Below are 16,800 nucleotides of genomic sequence, written 5' to 3'. Positions count from 1 at the left end.
ACCAGTTTAAAACTACTACTTTTGTGAGCTGATCTCCTTCCAAGAAACAACAATTTGAAGCACAAAGGAGATTGAGTTGTCAAGTCAATTGTGAAGAAAAAGCTGAAGTATACTGAAATTGGTAAACAGCTTGATTGATCAAACTAAATTGATAGATCGAGGAGATGTAATGAGCTGACGCCCAAGCTGACGTAATGAGCTGATGCACTCACTACTCTACTCATTTTTTTTTCTACCAATTCTGTTGCCATAAAAGTACTCTACTTTCCAGCATGCTTGACCTTGTTAACTCAGTTACCCAAGCACACCTCAGCTCCTGAAAATTTGTAGCACATGACACGATGTATTTTCAAAATGAATCTAAAATTATGAGCCAGTTGCTAATAGCTGAAATTATGCACCACCTGCAAATTATGAAATTATGTTATCAAATTATCATCATTCCAATCTTCATATTTCTATTCATATGAATTTGTATGATAAGTGCATTTCCGTGCATACACTAAGACCATTTCAAAAGCATGATGTGTGTTTACTCAGACTTTAAATTTGTTCCAAGACTATTTTGTGATATCGAAGCTACCCAGGATTTATTTCAAGTCTGAGAGATTGACAAGGAGCTCAAATGCTCAAATAGATCAAGCGAGCTAAGTAAATAAGGCTGGTCCATTCAAACTAGGGCGCGGCAAAGCCGCGCCTGTGTTTCAAGTGGAGATGGACTCATGGACTACAAGGAGAGTGTAGAGCAACATCAAACAACCGATCTTTTTTACTGTTCATCTAGCTCCTCGCATTTTGTGGCTTCTTCCCGATTTCAACGGTGGAGTCATTTTAAAATTACTCCTTCGGTAAGACTTCACAGGACACTGGTGAAGCCCTACTCTGCCGTCGGTTATCTCAGTCTGTATCCGATTGCGTTGCTAACGGAATCCAGTACGAAGAAGGTTGCTGGAAAATTGTTGGGTATATATGGGCTCAATTTCGATGGGCCTCCAATAGTAGTCGTGCGGGCAACCTCCCTTTTTAGGTTTTGGGCCATTCCACATCGCAGGGTCAGACGAGTTGGCTGTTGTATTCAAACACAAACAAGGCCCCTTTGAGAAAAAACAGCTCGACCCAAATCGTAGGCCACTCAGTCGAACGTGTTTGTTTCACGAACGCGTTGGACGGAAGAACAAGAGGGAATCAGAACATTGTCAGAGCACAAGACGACGAGACGCTTCTTTGTTCAGCAACAGAATGAAGAGCGACAATTAAGCCGATGCCAAACACGAAATGATTTCATGGGGAATAAACAACAAAGCTGTGTCGTTCAGGCAAGCCGAAAGCGGCGCAGTACATTGCAGCACTACACCGCAGCAGCATCGATAGTTACATGCATACTTGTCACTAGCACAGGGTGATAAGAGGCCCATCACATCGCTAATCATCGGCGTTAGTTCCTACCAGCTCCGGCCGATCTTCCGGTGCGGCGCGGGCGGCGGAGGTGGAGCGCCGGGGTGTGCGCACTCGGGCTCCAGGTCGGGGCACCTGTGGTGCACGGTGCCCGGTCGCGGCGCCGGCGGCGCCCAGCCATCCCGCCCTCCGTCCGGACGGGCAGCTGCGTCATCTGCAAGAGCGCATGCATGCGTCGTCGTGTTCCATCAACCACCACTTATCAAAACAGTAGCTTGATACCCTACTCTAGTACTAGGTCGGGGCCTTGGGGGCGCCATGCATGCATACCTTTGACCTCCGAGCAATCGACTACGCCGGAGATAGAGACGATGACAGCCAGGGAGATCGCCGCCACATACATGCAGGGAAGAGAAGGAGAGCACCTGTTGGTCATGGTTCAGTTTGCCCTGATGGCCGTCTCCATCCTAATCCTAACTAATGGCCTTTTATAAACCGTCGTAGGCAGATAGAGGTAGCTGAAAGTATTTTCCTAGCTAGGCGTTGACCTTGATCTAGATTGAAGACCTTTGCATCTTTGCTCATATCTTGAATTCTGGATGGCCGTCGACTTCGATCAATGGCGTACGAACGAAGCAAGACGACCCATGGACCAGTCAACCTGCATGCTGCATGACTAGTCCTAGGTGCACCGGAGCGACTTGGAAGTTTGGAACCGTCCGATCTCCAAACAAAAGCGCGGATCCTTTGACGTGGTAGACCTGTTGCCGTCAAATTCTTTTCAAGAAAAAAAAGATGTGGTGTTTCGTTTTACAACCCCTGCCCTGCTGTCGCCACATAGAGTCAACGGAGCAGTCCAGTAGAGCTGGTCAGAAGTTAAGAACTGCCACGCACTGAGGACCAGCTGGGATATTGGTCAAACTTTCTTTCAGAAAAAGTATTGGTCAAACATTTCGAGCTAAAAAGAAATCTGTAATGTATTTAATTTTTTTCCCCTGCTCGTCGTGTTGTCTCGAGAACCAAAAACTAGGCAAGATTTGCTCTTCTATTTGTATTTGAGAGAAGAAATAAACCGAAAGCACATCAAAGAACTAGTGAAGCACGCGAGCAGAGAGAAAGCATAAGCAAAGAACAAGCGGATCCATGTATCAGTGTCCGACACCCGGTGCTTCATTTCCTTGTGGAGACGGAGGTGGGCGCGGCTGCCTCAAACCTGCACGCATGGATTGTATTATTCGTCATAACACACTTGCAAACGTTTTGAGATCAGCTGAGTAATAATATGTAGTACCAGCGGCAGCTTTGTGTGTGTTACCTTGCGCAGGCTCGACAAGCACGGCGGAGATGATGAGTGCGGCCGCCAAGATCGCCAAGCACACAGCCAGGAAGGAGGGACATCGCGCCTTCATTCTCTACCGCTGATCTCTCGTCTCTGTCACAACTCGCAAGCCCTCAACTCTTGGCTCGTCTCGGCAGATGAGTTCGCTTTTGTGGGTGCAGTGCATTGCTAATGGTAACGAGCTAGGCGCTGCGCTTTTTATGCATGCATGTTTGGACGGGGCAGGTCTGGTCATTAACGTGTTTCCCATGGCGAAGCTTAATTACTTGCAATTGTGCAGCAAAATTAAAGCTGAACCGGTCGTGCATGATATGAGGAGGCGGCGGTGTGCTTGCATTGCCTGACTTGGGCCGTAAACTCCTTTTCCTCCAAACTAGATGTCCATCTTAAAAATAGTTTGCAGCATGATATTCTCTCTTTTTTCCAGCACGAAAAAGCCAGGACATTAAACCAGAGCTCATATTCATACTAACAAATACTTAGACCATGTTTGTTTTAGATCTAGATTATATAAGTTGGAATACGAGTCATGGGTCACTTTGTGATCATATTGTGGTCAGGATGGTCTTTTATCCTACTATTCATGGATCATAATCCAGCTTATATAATCTAAGAGGGAAACTAACATGCCATTAGTACTTGTAATTATAATTTCGAACATAACCCTCTCTTTTAATTAAAAATCAGAAGGCCATGTAAGGCAAAATTCAAAACCTTCGCAGCTAGTCCATTAGCGGAATATATAACTTTTGTAGTTCTGTAGTTTTTATAGATGTTCGTAGCTAGTACTTGGCATAGTACAAACTTGTGCGACCTGTGTGACTCTGAGGTGGAGCAAGAGAAGTCTCAATATAATATAATAATTCATTTTATAGATACAAACCCCATCTCTGAGTCTATGGACAAGATGGAGAACCCATCATTGCTTCGTCAGTCACTAGCATAAAACAGGCGGGTTCACTCGCCATGCAGCACTCCAAATTTCTCATCCCCTTTTCACTTGCAGCTTGTAGTAGCCTGTGAGGTGACATAAGAATCCTACCCATGGTTATGGTGATGTAGATTTCCTTGTGGAGACGGAGGTGAAGGCAGCTGCCTCAACCCTGCATGCGCGCAGATTATGTTATTCATCATAAGTTCATAACACACTTTGCAAACGTTTTGATCCAGCTGAGTAAGTAATAACGGTACCAGCAGCAGCTTAATTTTGTGTGTGTTACCTTGCGCAGGCTCGACGAGCACGGCGGAGATGATGAGTGCGGTCGCCAAGATCGCCAAGCACACAGCCAGGAAGGAGGGGCTACGCGCCTTCATTCCACCAGCTACTGCTGCTGATCTCTCGTCTCCTGTCACAGCTAGCCCCCGAGCTCGACACTCTTGCGCGTTCGTCGTTTTGGCAGATGAGTTTGTTTGTGGTTTTGGATGCATTCCTAATGAATGCGGCGCAGCGCTTTTATATATGCATGTTTGGCCCGGTGCAAGTACTAGTCGTACTAGTCGTTAACGCGTTTCTCAGGGAAAATTAGCTTGCTTGCAAGTTGCAAGTGTGCAACAAAAAGATCAACCGGTCGTGTATGATACGCGACGGAGGCGGCGTGCTTGCATGCATTGCCTAACTTGGTCAGCCGACTTGACCGTCTGCCCTGCCGGTGAACAAGTGAGCGCAGACAAGCTTACACGCCCAAGCAGACAATGGAATTTCTATGGATCGATCTAGCTTTGTGCTGACCGCTGAGGAGGCGTAAGCTGACGTGGCGAGCTTGGATTGGCGGGCTGGCGGCCGATGACGTGAAGACTGAAGAGACGGACATCTAGATGGGCAGGTATTTAAGCACGGCTAGAGAACTAACTTTAGATCCCACCTCCTTTATCCCACCCCCTTTAGTCTCGGTTTAATTTCGGCTCGGGAGAAAAGGGGTGCGTCACGGTAGGTTGGAATGGGACGCACCTTTACTATCGGTTCTTTTTTTACAACCGGGACTACAGGCCACCCTTTAATCTCGGTTAAAACGACTAGTTTCCGGGCACCGATGGCGCCACCCTTTACCCCCGGTTGGAGCCACCAACCGGGATAAAAGATCCAATCTTTTATCCCGGTTGGAGTTACCAACCGGGATAACCGTTTTACTCCCGGTTGGTAATTCCAACCAGGACAAAAGGTTGGAGCTTTTGTCCCGGTTGGCGTTACCAACCGGGAGTAAACACGAACCGAGACAAAAGCTCTAATCTTTTATCCCGGTTGGATTTACCAACCGGGATGGATTTAACAACCGGGATAAAATCTTATCTATAAGAGCCCTTTCTTCCTCCTCCACTCCTCCAGCCCGAGCCACTCCACTCCACAAAGACAGAGAAGCTCATCCTCTCCATGGCGCCGAAGCAAGCCTAGGGGAGGTGTTGTTGAATTTTTTTTCCTCATTTCTGTGGGGATTTCACTCATCCAAAGTGTTGTGAAGGTTAGCTACTTCATACTCTGTTTATTTATTGTTGTTAAGCTTTATTTTATACTTTAGAGAGGGAGAAAAATGAGTTTGTTTGTTGTTAAGCATGTAGAGGATTTGTATTTATACATATTTTTAAGCTACAATGTGATGGATAGTTTGAATGTGAGGGGGAATGGACAGTAAATGTGAGGTAGAATTGAGATTATTTCAATTTTATGTATTAGGGAAAAATTAGAGTAAATATGTTTTTAATATTTATAAATTAGCCATATAAATTGTAGGTGTAATTTCATACTTTAATACTTTAGTACTTTTCAGATAGAGGTATGGAATTAGCCTTTTTAGAATAAGTAAATTATGTGGGAAATATTGAATTTTGTAATAGTTTAGTTATTTGTAAATTGAATATGAGCTAAACAATCTGTGTATTTTTATGTAAACTTTCAGCAATATTTGAGTTTGTCGTAGTGTATCATGTTGTTTGCTTCTGAAATTTTAATTTTTGTATTTCTATCTAAAATTTTAGCAATGTGACGGATAGTTTTATTATAATCTATTTTATTGATGGCTTGCGTAATACGACGCAGATGGACCAGCAATGGATGTATAACGCGGATAGGTAGAGCAAGGTGTTTATTGCTAGCATGCGCCCAATGCAGTAACCAGAAGTGCTATTCAAAGGCTTCCTGGGGGACTATTTGCAGCCACTTGTTTAGATACGGTTTCACGCCTAACTATTTGATTTGGACCCGTCACGGTGAAAGAGGGGTTGTAATGGAAGACGGTGAAGAGGAGGAGGATGACAACATTCCGGACTGCGTTATAGACCAATCTTTTGCAGATACTACAATGGGTGAGGCTGATGAAGATAAGTTTGCAGAAGATGGTCATACTGATGACCTCGGTCAGGTGCTTAGGGATGCACACAGAGATTGCGAAACTCAGAAGGAAGCATCAAAGTTGCAGCGCATGATAGATGATCACAGGAAATTGCTATAGCCAGATTGCCGGGGAGGCCATAAAAAGCTTGATACCATACTAGAATTTATGCAATGGAAGGCCAAAAATGGTGTATCCGATAAGGCATTACAAGGGATGTTGGAAATTGTCAAGAAGATTTTTTCCAAGAATAATGAATTGCCATCCACAACATATGAAACTAAACAGATTGTTTGACCTCTGAGATTGGAGGTTCAGAAGATACACGCATGCCCTAATGATTGTATCCTCTATCGTAGTGTTGAATACGAGGATCTGGATGCTTGTTCTATGTGCGAAGCGCTGCGGTATAAGATTAGGCAAGATGATCCTGGTGATGTCGAGGGGCAACATCCTAGGAAGAGAGTTCCCGTGAAAGTGCTGTGGTATTTCCCTATAATACCTCGCTTGAAGCGCTTGTTCAGGAACAAGGCGAATGCTAAGTTGATGCGATGGCACAAAGAAGAACATAAGAAAGATAAGCTGCTGAGACACCCCGCTGATGGGGGGCTCAGTGGAGATCAATTGATAGAGCATTCCCGGAGTTTGAAGGTGATCCAAGAAACATAAGGTTTGGTTTAAGTACTGATGGATTCAATCCATTCGGTGAGTTGAGTAGTGGTCATAGTACTTGGCCTGTGACCTATGTATGTTTAACCTTCCTCCTTGGATGTGCATGAAATGGAAGTTCATTATGATGCTGGCGCTTATCCAAGGTCCAAAGCAACCCGGCAATGACATTGATGTGTACCTAAGAACGTTGGTTGATGAACTTTTACAGCTCTGGAAGGAAGAAGGTGTACGTGTGTGGGATGAGGATAAACAAGAGATGTTTAACCTGCGAGCACTGTTGTTTGTAACCAACAATGATTGGCCTGCACTAAGTAACCTTTCAGAACATACAAACAAGGGATATCGAGCCTGCACCCACTGCTTAGACGACATAGATAGCATGTACTTGAAGCACCGTAAAAAAGGTGGTCTATATGGGTCATCGTCGATTTCTCCATGCTCACCACCAGCTGAGAGAAAGCGGGATGCATTTCAAAGGGGCACCAGAAACTCGTAAAAAACCTTTACACCATAATGGAAAACGTGTCTTTAAGATGATAAAGGATGTAAGGGTAGTATTTGGAAAAGGTCTTGGTAGCCAATCTGCTCCGAACGACGATGATGGATGTGCAGCCATGTGGAAGAAGAAGTCAATATTTTGGGAGCTACCTTATTGGGAAACCCTAGATGTCCGTAACGCAATAGACGTGATGCACCTGACGAAAAACCTTTGTGTGAACGTGCTAGGTTTCATGGGTGTTTAGGGGCCCTTAAAAGATATACTGGAAGCATGACGAGACCTTAAAGAAATGGGGCAACGGGATGACCTACATCCGGAAAAGAGAGATAACAGACAACACTACTTACGTCATGCTAGTTATACTCTCAGCAAGGAAGAGAAGGATAGCATGTTTGAATGCTTGAATAGTCTGAAGGTCCCGTATGGGTACTTCTCGAATATAAAGAGAATAATAAATATGAAAGAAAAGAAGTTCACAAATCTCAAACCCCATGATTACCACATGTTGATGACCCAGTTGCTTTTAGTTGTACTGAGGGGTGTTCTACCAAAGAATGTTCGATTGCCGCTCGTAAAACTATGCACGTTTCTCAATGCGATTTCACAGAAGGCAATCAATCCATCGAAGCTAACAAAGCTACAGAACGATGTGGTGCAATATCTTGCCAGCTTTGAGTTGGTATTTCCACCATCTTTCTTCAATATTATGATTCACCTTCTGGTTCACTTAGTAAAAAAGATTAATATTCTCGGACCAGTATACCTGCACAATATGTGGCCTTTCGAGAGGTTCTTAATCGTGCCTGTTCAGAAGGAAGCATCGCCAAGGGATATGGAACAAATGAGGTGATTGAGTTTTGTGTTGATTTTATTGACTCAATTGACCCAATTGGGGTTCCAACTTCACGTCACGAGGGGAGACTGCGGGGAATGGGCACCCTTGGAAGGAAAGTATGTTTGAGCAATGATGCTGATTTGTTCAACAAGGTACACTACACTATTCTACAACAGTCAACTTTTGTGGCTCCGTCTATCGAGCAGCACAAGCAGATGTTAGTTTTCGAAAACCCAGCGAGATTCGATGCCTGGCTTACATGTATTTTGAGATTTTTAAACTCCTTTTCCTGCAAACTAGATGTGCATGTATGATATTCTCTCTTTTTTCCAGCACGAAAAAGCCAGGACATTAAACCAGAGCTCATATTCATACTAACAAATACTTAGATCATGTTTGTTTTAGATCTAGATTATATAAGTATGAATATGCGTCATGGGTCACTTTATGATCATATTGTGGTCAGGATGGTCTTTTATTTTACTACTCATGGATCATAATCCATCTTATATAATCTAAGAGGGAAACTAGCATGCCATTAGTACTTGTAATTATAATTTCGAACATAACCCTCTCTTTTAATTAAAAATCAGAAGGCCATGTAAGGCAAAATTCAAAGCCTTCGCAGCTAGTCCATTAGCGGAATATAACTTTTGTAGTTCTGCAGTTTTTATAGATGTTTCGTAGCTAGTACTTGGCATAGTACAAACTTCTGCGACCTGCGTGACTCTGAGGTGGAGTAAGAGAAGTCTCAATATAATATAATAATTCATTTTATAGATACAAACCCCATCTCTGAGTCTATGGACAAGATGGAGAACACATCATTGCTTCGTCAGTCACTAGCATAAAACAGGCGGGTTCACTCGCCATGCAGCACTCCAAATTTCCCATCCCCTTTTCACTTGCAGCTTGTAGTAGCCTGTGAGGTGACATAAGAATCCTACCCATGGTTATGCGGAGGTAGATTTCCTTGTGGAGACGGAGGTGAAGGCAGCTGCCTCAACCCTGCGCGCAGATTATGTTATTCATCATAACACACTTTGCAAACGTTTTGATCCAGCTGAGTAAGTAATAATAGTACCAGCAGCAGCTTAATTTTGTGTGTGTTACCTTGCGCAGGCTCGACGAGCACGGCGGAGATGATGAGTGCGGTCGCCATGATCGCCAAGCACACAACCAGGAAGGAGGGGCTACGCGCCTTCATTCCACCAGCTACTGCTGCTGATCTCTCGTCTCCTGTCACAGCTAGCCCCCGAGCTCGACACTCTTGCGCGTTCGTCGTTTTGGCAGATGAGTTTGTTTGTGCTTTTGGATGCATTCCTAATCAATGCGGCGCAGCGCTTTTATATATGCATGTTTGACCCGGTGCAAGTACTAGTCGTTAACGCGTTTCTCAGGGAAAATTAGCTTGCTTGCAAGTGTGCAACAAAGAAGGCCTTGTTTATTTTCCCCTTTTTCAACTTTGTCACTATGCAAAAAGAAAATTCTCCATCACATCAAATTTGCGGTACATGCATGGAGTACTAAATGTAGACGAAATCAAAAACTAATTGTACAGTTTTGTTGTACTTTGCGAGACGAATCTTTTGAGCCTAATTAGTCAATGTTCGGACAATAATTTACAAATACAAACGAAATACTACAGTTGTACATTTATGATAAAATGTAAACTTTGCCACTTCCAATTTGGGAACTAAGGCCGAAGATCAACCGGTCGTGTATGATACGCGACGGAGGCGGCGTGCTTGCATGCATTTCCTGACTCGGTCAGGCGACTTGACCGTCTGCCCTGCCGGTGAACAAGTGAGCGCAGACAAGCTTGCACGCCCAAGCAAACAATGGAATTTCTATGGATCGATCTAGCTTTGTGCTGACTGCTGAGGAGGCGGTAAGCCGACGTGGAGAGCTTGGATTGGCGGGCTGGCGGCCGATGACGTCAAGACTGAAGAGACGGACATCTAGATGGGTAGGTATTTTGATTTTTTTTAAACTCCCTTTCCTCAAACTAGATGTCCATCTTGAAAAATGTTTGCAGTATGGTATTCTCTGTTTTTTTTTCAGGAAGAAAAGGACGCGATATTAAACCAGAGCCCGAGCTCATATTCGTACTAACATGTACTACTTGTAATCATAATTTCGAACATAACCCTCTTCCTAATTTAAAACTAAGAAGGCCATGTAAGGCAACGTTCATAACCTTCGCAGCTAGTAGTTTATTAGCGGAATATAAACTTTTTGTAATTCTGTAGTTTTTACAGATATTTTGTACTACTCCTAGTCATTTTAGTTTTTTCTAGATTCATAATTTTTCTATGCATCTAGATACTCTCTCTATATATATATATTGCCTCCGCTATTCGGTACCCAGGATACAAAATAGTTTTATTCTGTACCGAGTCCCTCGGCGCACCAGCCCCGGCGCGCTCGACCGACCCTCCCCTAGCGCGTCTGTTTTTTTCCTCCACGCGCTGGCCGTCCCCGCACGAGTCCGGTTTTTTTTTCCCACGTCCGATTTTTTCCCACGCGCTACCTCACGGTCCACATTTTTCTTCCGTCGCGTGCATGTTAGTCATGAAGATCTGGGATTTATGAGCAACTGACATGTCACACAAGCAATTGTACCAAGCATGCCATAAAGTGTAAGAATCAGAAACCTAAAATCTGAAATATCAGCAGCTACATATAAAGATAAGGGTAGATATATTGATACCGCATATTATGCCCACTGTTTAATAGGTGCAATCTTAGAAGATATACTAACCAAAAGCCAAATGGGAGCATACTGACAAATGAAGCAAATGAAACTTCCACCTTCAGGCCAATAGGCCATGCCATACCAAGTGAAAATTCTATATAGTGGGAGAGAAAACCAACAGATAGTTGCAAGCATTCTAATTATGGATTTAACTGCACAGCACCAACTACAAAAGAATATGCCTTTTTTTAAAAAAACAAGAAACGTCACCAAATGAGTGGTCTTTGCGAAAAAAACAAGAAAACAAAACTAAATTCTTCATGACAGATAACAGAGAAAACAATCACATCTTCTATTTGCTGGAAACATCACACTTCTATCACCATGGAAAGAAATAATATCATTTAAATTAACGATAGATATCACTCCGTTCTTCATCTGAAATAATTATTAGCTGGTCCAGGGGCTGAAAGATTTGATTGGATCAATATGAGATGACCCTGGAAAGCATATAGTCACTACTTGTAACTTGATTAAATTGGCACCAGCAGCTATACCTATTGGCTATTGCACATAATCACACTGAGGGACATGTGAGATGGTAAGGTAAAAAAAAACCTTTATTCTAGATGTACTGCTGGGCTGTATCCCCTTTTGCCTTGATTTTTCAATGTTATATCTGGGATAATTTGTATTGCAAACATGAACCTGTCAGCACGACTGCATCACAAGGAAAAGGGGATTAGCATGCATGCAAGAATCTACAAAAAAACAACAGAGAGGCAATATGGTTACAAAACAACAATTACCATGCAGAAGGATTATCGGAGGAAATAAGATCCACCTCTCCAGTGGTGTTAGATCTACACAACGGAGCATAAATTAAAATTGGAAATAGGATTAATTGAACAAAAATCACAGGCAAGATCAATTTCATTAGAAGAATTCCTGACCTCATGCAGTCTCAGCAGCATGCCATCATAGATGCCTTCCAGCATAATTGACCAGATACGGCCGCGCATGCCCCAGCAACATTCGTGTGACACAAATCCAAAATCCAAAATTGACAGAATCAGAAACATTTTTATGCATCCAAATCAATTTCACCAACATCAAACACAGCTGCTCACTTGATTGCCGAGAGTGTCGCTGTTGCCACATATGCTTGCGTCTGCACGGATGAGGCACAAGAACCTGGGTACACGCAGAAGCTGATGACCATGAGTGAAGAACGAGTAGGTGAGCGTGCTGTTAATGGCATGAATACCAGCGGAGAGAAGGCATCTAGCAGTAGCACGTATGCCTGAACTCCATAGGAAACAAATCCAAAAACATCCGCATGCACATAAGCACAAAAGTTTTGAATCTTTGAAGTAGATTTTGGATGGGGGCACACAGATTGCACTAACCTGGAGCTCCCTTCGTGATGGAGGGCATCTCCGGAGCCACTGAGCACTCGCCGCCCGCGAGTCGTGAGGAGGAAGCAGCCGCGGCCGGGTCGTCGCACGGAGGGGATTGGTGCCACGCCGGATCATCGCCACTCCACCGGCGAAGAAACTAGGAGCGTCAACCACACATCATGGGCATAGCAAGATAACGCGGATGAGATTTTCTACGCAGAAAAATCAAAAATTTTGGGAGGCCATCCGCATCACCGCCCTCACGGATTTAGAAGGGGAGCGCACAGCCGCACCGCCGCTCGCCTGGAGGACGGAGCCCCCGCCTCGATTTGGTTGTCAGGTCAGCAAATCCGGTTCGTCCTAACACCCACGACGAGGATCCGGCCGGGAGGTGGCCCTGTTGTCCGCCGTAAGGGGAAGGAGACCGCAACCGTCATCACGTGGAGGGGGATGGCGCCGAAGACCGTCACCGACTGACCAGCTCCCGCAGCTTGTGGCACCGTCCATTAGGCCCACCCTCGGATCTGGGTGACAGGGAGGGGATAAGGAAGCGGCCGCCGCAACACTACCGCCGGAGTGCCGGGAGGGGCGGAGGCGGTGCTGCGGAGGGCCTGGCGGCGGCGGTGGTGTGGAGCAGAGCACGAGAGGGACGGGGAGAGATGCGATCGCGGTCTCGCGGAATTGCAAATGCAGTTTGTAGGCCACGATCTCCGGCTCCCCGCCGTAGAAAAAAAACAGCAAAAAAAACCGGTGCGGGCGGCGGACCGGAGGGGCTCGGGCTAGGTTCGGCTCCGTGGAGCGACCCGGGTACGGAATAGCTTATTCTGTACCCAGGGTATTATTTAGTATAATCCTATATATATATATATATATATATATATATATATATATATATATATATATATATATATATATATATATATCCGTCCGGATGAGCTACAGTAGCTGTATCTGCACGCATAGGCAATAGGTGCCACCGTCAAATATCATCTACAATAACTTTGATCTCACTTCTAAATAAACATAGAGAGTGGTAGATCGTTGGAAGAACTGCAAGGTTTGCTAATTATTCAGTTAGCCGTGCGTACCATGGGCTGCTTGAACCTCGGAGCAAGAGACGATGGTGATGGCTAGTATGATCGCTACTGCCAGCGCGTACATTGCCGGCAGGGAGGAGCGGCGAAAGGAGAGCTTCTTCTTCTTCATGGCAGTATAATGAACCAGTGTCAGGATTAAGTGGTGGGGGTCCTGGGGGATGCTTAGCCTCCCCTTCGTCTTCTCCATCTTAACCGCCTTTTATACTGACTAGAATCCGATGGAGTCAACAACGCCAATGGAACATGGACGACCACTGGAGGTCCAGTGCATGCAACACAACAGATTGTACAGGGCCTGTTCGACGTCACAGGCCGTGGTGTGGCGAGCCAGGGCCGGGAAGCAAGCACACCCGTGATCTTGATAGTCTTCGCAAGATACCGTACGAAACGACGTGTGAGCACGGGAATATTAGACCAGGTCAAAGGCTGCGGTTGCCCCGTCATCGTCATGCTGCCGTGCAGCCACCGTCTTGTCCTTGTCCATCGGCGGCAAGGTCCACTCCCAGGTCCCAAGTTTTGACTCGTGAGTCTCGATGGCCCTGTCGTCGTCTTCTCCTCCACATGCGGATCGACCGATAGGCTGATGAGAGTGAGAGCTACTTTGATTCTTTGAAGCATAACCAAAGAAAGAATGGATCTCGATCGCTACGGTGCCAAATGCCAAATGGCCGGAAAAAACGTGCGGAGGAAAGCTGCTCTTGTTTAGAACGCTTTGAATCGCATGCAGGTGCCTACATTTTTCTTGTTTTTGGGCATGGAAATGCCGAGCTCAGGGCCTGTTTGGTTGCTGCCTGCCAGGCAGTTTGCCCGGCCAGGCAGTACCATCCAGCCTCAGTCCACCAAAATCCAAGAGTTGGCTGCCGGCAGCTTTCTGCTTTATCAGTGCACGAGCCTGACTGCCTGAGTGATTCTGGGCCTGATTGAGAAAAACTGGCCCGTCTCTGATCCGATGTTTACTTTGTGTGTGATCCGTGGGCCGAGTAGTCTTCACATCAAAATTGGCTCCTTTTCTTACCTTCTTGGCATGTGAGGGACTTTAGCCTACTCATGTTCATGAAAAAAAACCCGGTTTGTTCAGTCAGAGACCGAAGACACTGCCACGCGAGACCGAACAGCACGCAGTTAAGCGGATGCTGAACCATAAATCATTTCGCCGAGGAGTTCTAGACAGAATGATAATAATCACCAGCAGGTGATGCTAAACAAGAATTATTCCTTGAATATAATGAAGCTGCGTCTCAGCCTCCAAAGGCAGAAATACACCGTACCAATACCATACTCGACTTTCATTACAAGGTGATGCTCTGAGCAAGAATCGTTTCTTGGATACCATACCTGGGCAGAAGTGCTCCATCATCGACCATACTACATCAATGCATATGCAATGCATCGGCATCAGTAGTGGTAGACGTTAGACGTCACTACCAGCTCCGGCCGATCTCCCGGTGCGGTGGTGCAGAAGGCGGCGCAGCTGTGGCTCTGGCGGCGGCGGGACATCGTACGCGTGCACGGGGCCGCCCTGCGGCGCCGGCGGCGCCATGCCCCAGTGGCCTCCTTCCGGATAAGCTACGGTTGCATCTGCACGCATATACATATGTTCAATACAAATCCATCTTCCTATCGTCAACAACTTAATTTCACTGCTAAAACCTAGATTGGTCATCAGTAGAAGATCGAGCAGCTAGTAAGAAGGTTCTTAACCGTTCTTCTAACTAATGAGTTAGTCGTTGTGCGTACCGTGGGCTGCTTGGACGACCTCGGAGCAGTGGACCACGGAGCCAGAGATGGCGATGGCCACCAGCATGATCGCTACCACGAGCAGCGCTGTCAGGGAAGAGGGGCAAGAAGAGAACTTGTTCTTCATCATGGTAGTGTATGTGAGCCAGTACCTGCAGGATTGAGTAGTGAGGGACTGATCCATCTTAACCGTCTTTTATAGTACTTTATCATTGAGTAGTGAGGGACTGGAGGTGCAGTGCCATGGATTAACGGTCTTCTTCACTACCGTACAAAACAAAAAAGTTTCGTTAGCAGTAGCTAGCAATCCATAATTCTAATGGGACCATGAACAACGACCACCCGAAGGTGCAGTGCAATGGGTCAACGGTCTTCTTCACTACCGTACAAAGCAACGTGTGAACAAGGGAAAATCCGGGCAAAGGCTGCGGTTGCGAACCCGGCATGCAGCCAAGCGCGTAGTGTAGGTGTAGCTACTTCTCCCTCCACCCCAAATTATAAGTCATCCAAGAATCTTGAAGAGTCAAAACATCTCAAGTTTGACCAAATTATAGAAAAAATTATAAAAATTTATGACATCAGATAGGTATACTATGAAAATATAATTAATGAAGAATCTAATGATATTTAGATAACATCATAAATATTATTATATTATCATATAAATTTGGTCAAACTTAAGATACTTCGACTCTTCTTCCATTCTAATCTAAGAATAACTTTAGCTACTGTGCCGCCAACCCACCGTGCAGCTACTGTGTCCACCGGCTGTACTCCGTACCGTGACTTAAGTCTTGGGCCATGTTTAGTTACTCCCAACTCCCAACTTTGACACTATGCAAAAAGAAGATTCCCCATCACATCAAACTTGCGGTACATGCATGGAGTACTAAATGTAGATGAAATTAAAAACTAATTGCACAGTTTTGTTGTACTTTGCGAGACGAATCTTTTGAGCCTAATTAGTCAGTATTTGGACAATAATTCACAAATACAAACGAAACGCTACAGTGTGCTACAGTGCTGTAACAGTAATTTGGCACCTCCCAAATTCCCCAACTAAACAAGGCCTTGATCCACCGGCTAAAATCTAGCTGCTCCGAAACAATGGCTAAAATCCTGTTCGGATCCACTAGCTAGTTAAATAAAGCTACTATGAATCCATGTATCCGTGTCATCCATGTTTGAATCCACTAGCTAAATTTTAGCTGGTATAGATCCAAACAGGATCCAACTAAATTTTAGCTGGCTAAAGATTCCTTTAGCTAATTGAACCTAGTTAAAGTGATAAAAGATCAAACTATCCATCCACCTTCCTCAGGAAAAAATATTAAAAGTAAGAGTGAAGGATAGAATAGACAAATATCTTTTCAACTACCATTTAGTTAGAGGATCCAAACACTCCTAACTAACTTTAGCTGGCTAAACTTTAGGTAGCTAAAAGAAAGCTCCTAAATTTTAGGTAGCTAAACTTTAGTTGGGTGGATCCAAATAGAGCCATGATCTAGCTAAACTTTAGCTGTCTAAAGATTCTTTTAGCTGATTGAATCCAGCTAAACTCAGCTAAATTGGTATAAGCTCGAATTGTCCCTCCACCTTTCTTGGGGAAATCAAGAAGGTTGATGAAAGGGGGGAGTGAGGGTTAGGATAGAAATATCTCTTCAACAATAATTTAGTTGGTGGATTCAAACACTTCTAGCTAGCTAGATGGGATCTAAAACTAAACTTTAGTTTGGTGGTGGATAAGACACTAGCTAAAATTTTAGATCCTATTTGGATCGACCTGCTAAATTTTAGCTGGCTAA

General features: G+C 44.7%; 1 protein-coding gene and 1 long non-coding RNA gene across 4 annotated transcripts; both read right to left on the bottom strand.

The window, feature by feature from the left end:
• Positions 1 to 1,253: 1,253 nt before the first annotated feature.
• On the bottom strand, positions 1,254 to 4,152 carry LOC117858356 (uncharacterized). Its single transcript, XR_004640951.2, has 4 exons — positions 3,955 to 4,152; positions 2,711 to 3,837; positions 1,726 to 2,608; positions 1,254 to 1,609 (listed from the first exon to the last, which is right to left on the bottom strand). It is a non-coding gene; the product is annotated as an uncharacterized lncRNA (long non-coding RNA).
• A 4,646-nt stretch (positions 4,153 to 8,798) lies between these two features.
• Positions 8,799 to 15,326, bottom strand: LOC117855080 (uncharacterized). 3 transcript variants are annotated; one of them, XR_011898373.1, is made up of 8 exons: positions 14,996 to 15,292; positions 13,250 to 14,836; positions 12,171 to 12,301; positions 11,715 to 11,955; positions 11,571 to 11,624; positions 11,380 to 11,481; positions 9,177 to 10,645; positions 8,799 to 9,071 (listed from the first exon to the last, which is right to left on the bottom strand). XR_011898373.1 is itself a non-coding variant. In XM_072294220.1 (8 exons), exons 2-6 carry the CDS (start codon positions 13,443 to 13,445, stop codon positions 11,619 to 11,621), a joined length of 432 nt encoding a protein of 143 aa, XP_072150321.1. In that variant the 5' UTR covers positions 13,446 to 14,836; positions 14,996 to 15,262; the 3' UTR covers positions 8,799 to 9,071; positions 9,177 to 11,481; positions 11,571 to 11,618. The 3 variants fall into 3 exon arrangements, 1 of the variants encoding a protein (XP_072150321.1); XM_072294220.1 differs by having other exon boundaries at positions 9,177 to 11,481; positions 11,715 to 11,749; positions 11,892 to 11,955; positions 14,996 to 15,262; XR_011898372.1 differs by having other exon boundaries at positions 9,177 to 11,481; positions 11,715 to 12,064; positions 14,996 to 15,326.
• Positions 15,327 to 16,800: the final 1,474 nt, after the last annotated feature.

The sequence above is a fragment of the Setaria viridis genome, chromosome 5, assembly GCF_005286985.2.
Source record: "Setaria viridis chromosome 5, Setaria_viridis_v4.0, whole genome shotgun sequence".
Classification (NCBI taxonomy): Eukaryota; Viridiplantae; Streptophyta; class Magnoliopsida; order Poales; family Poaceae; genus Setaria; species Setaria viridis.
The sequence above is the reverse complement of the archived record's forward strand: the minus strand, read 5'-3'. Positions and strand labels throughout refer to the sequence as shown.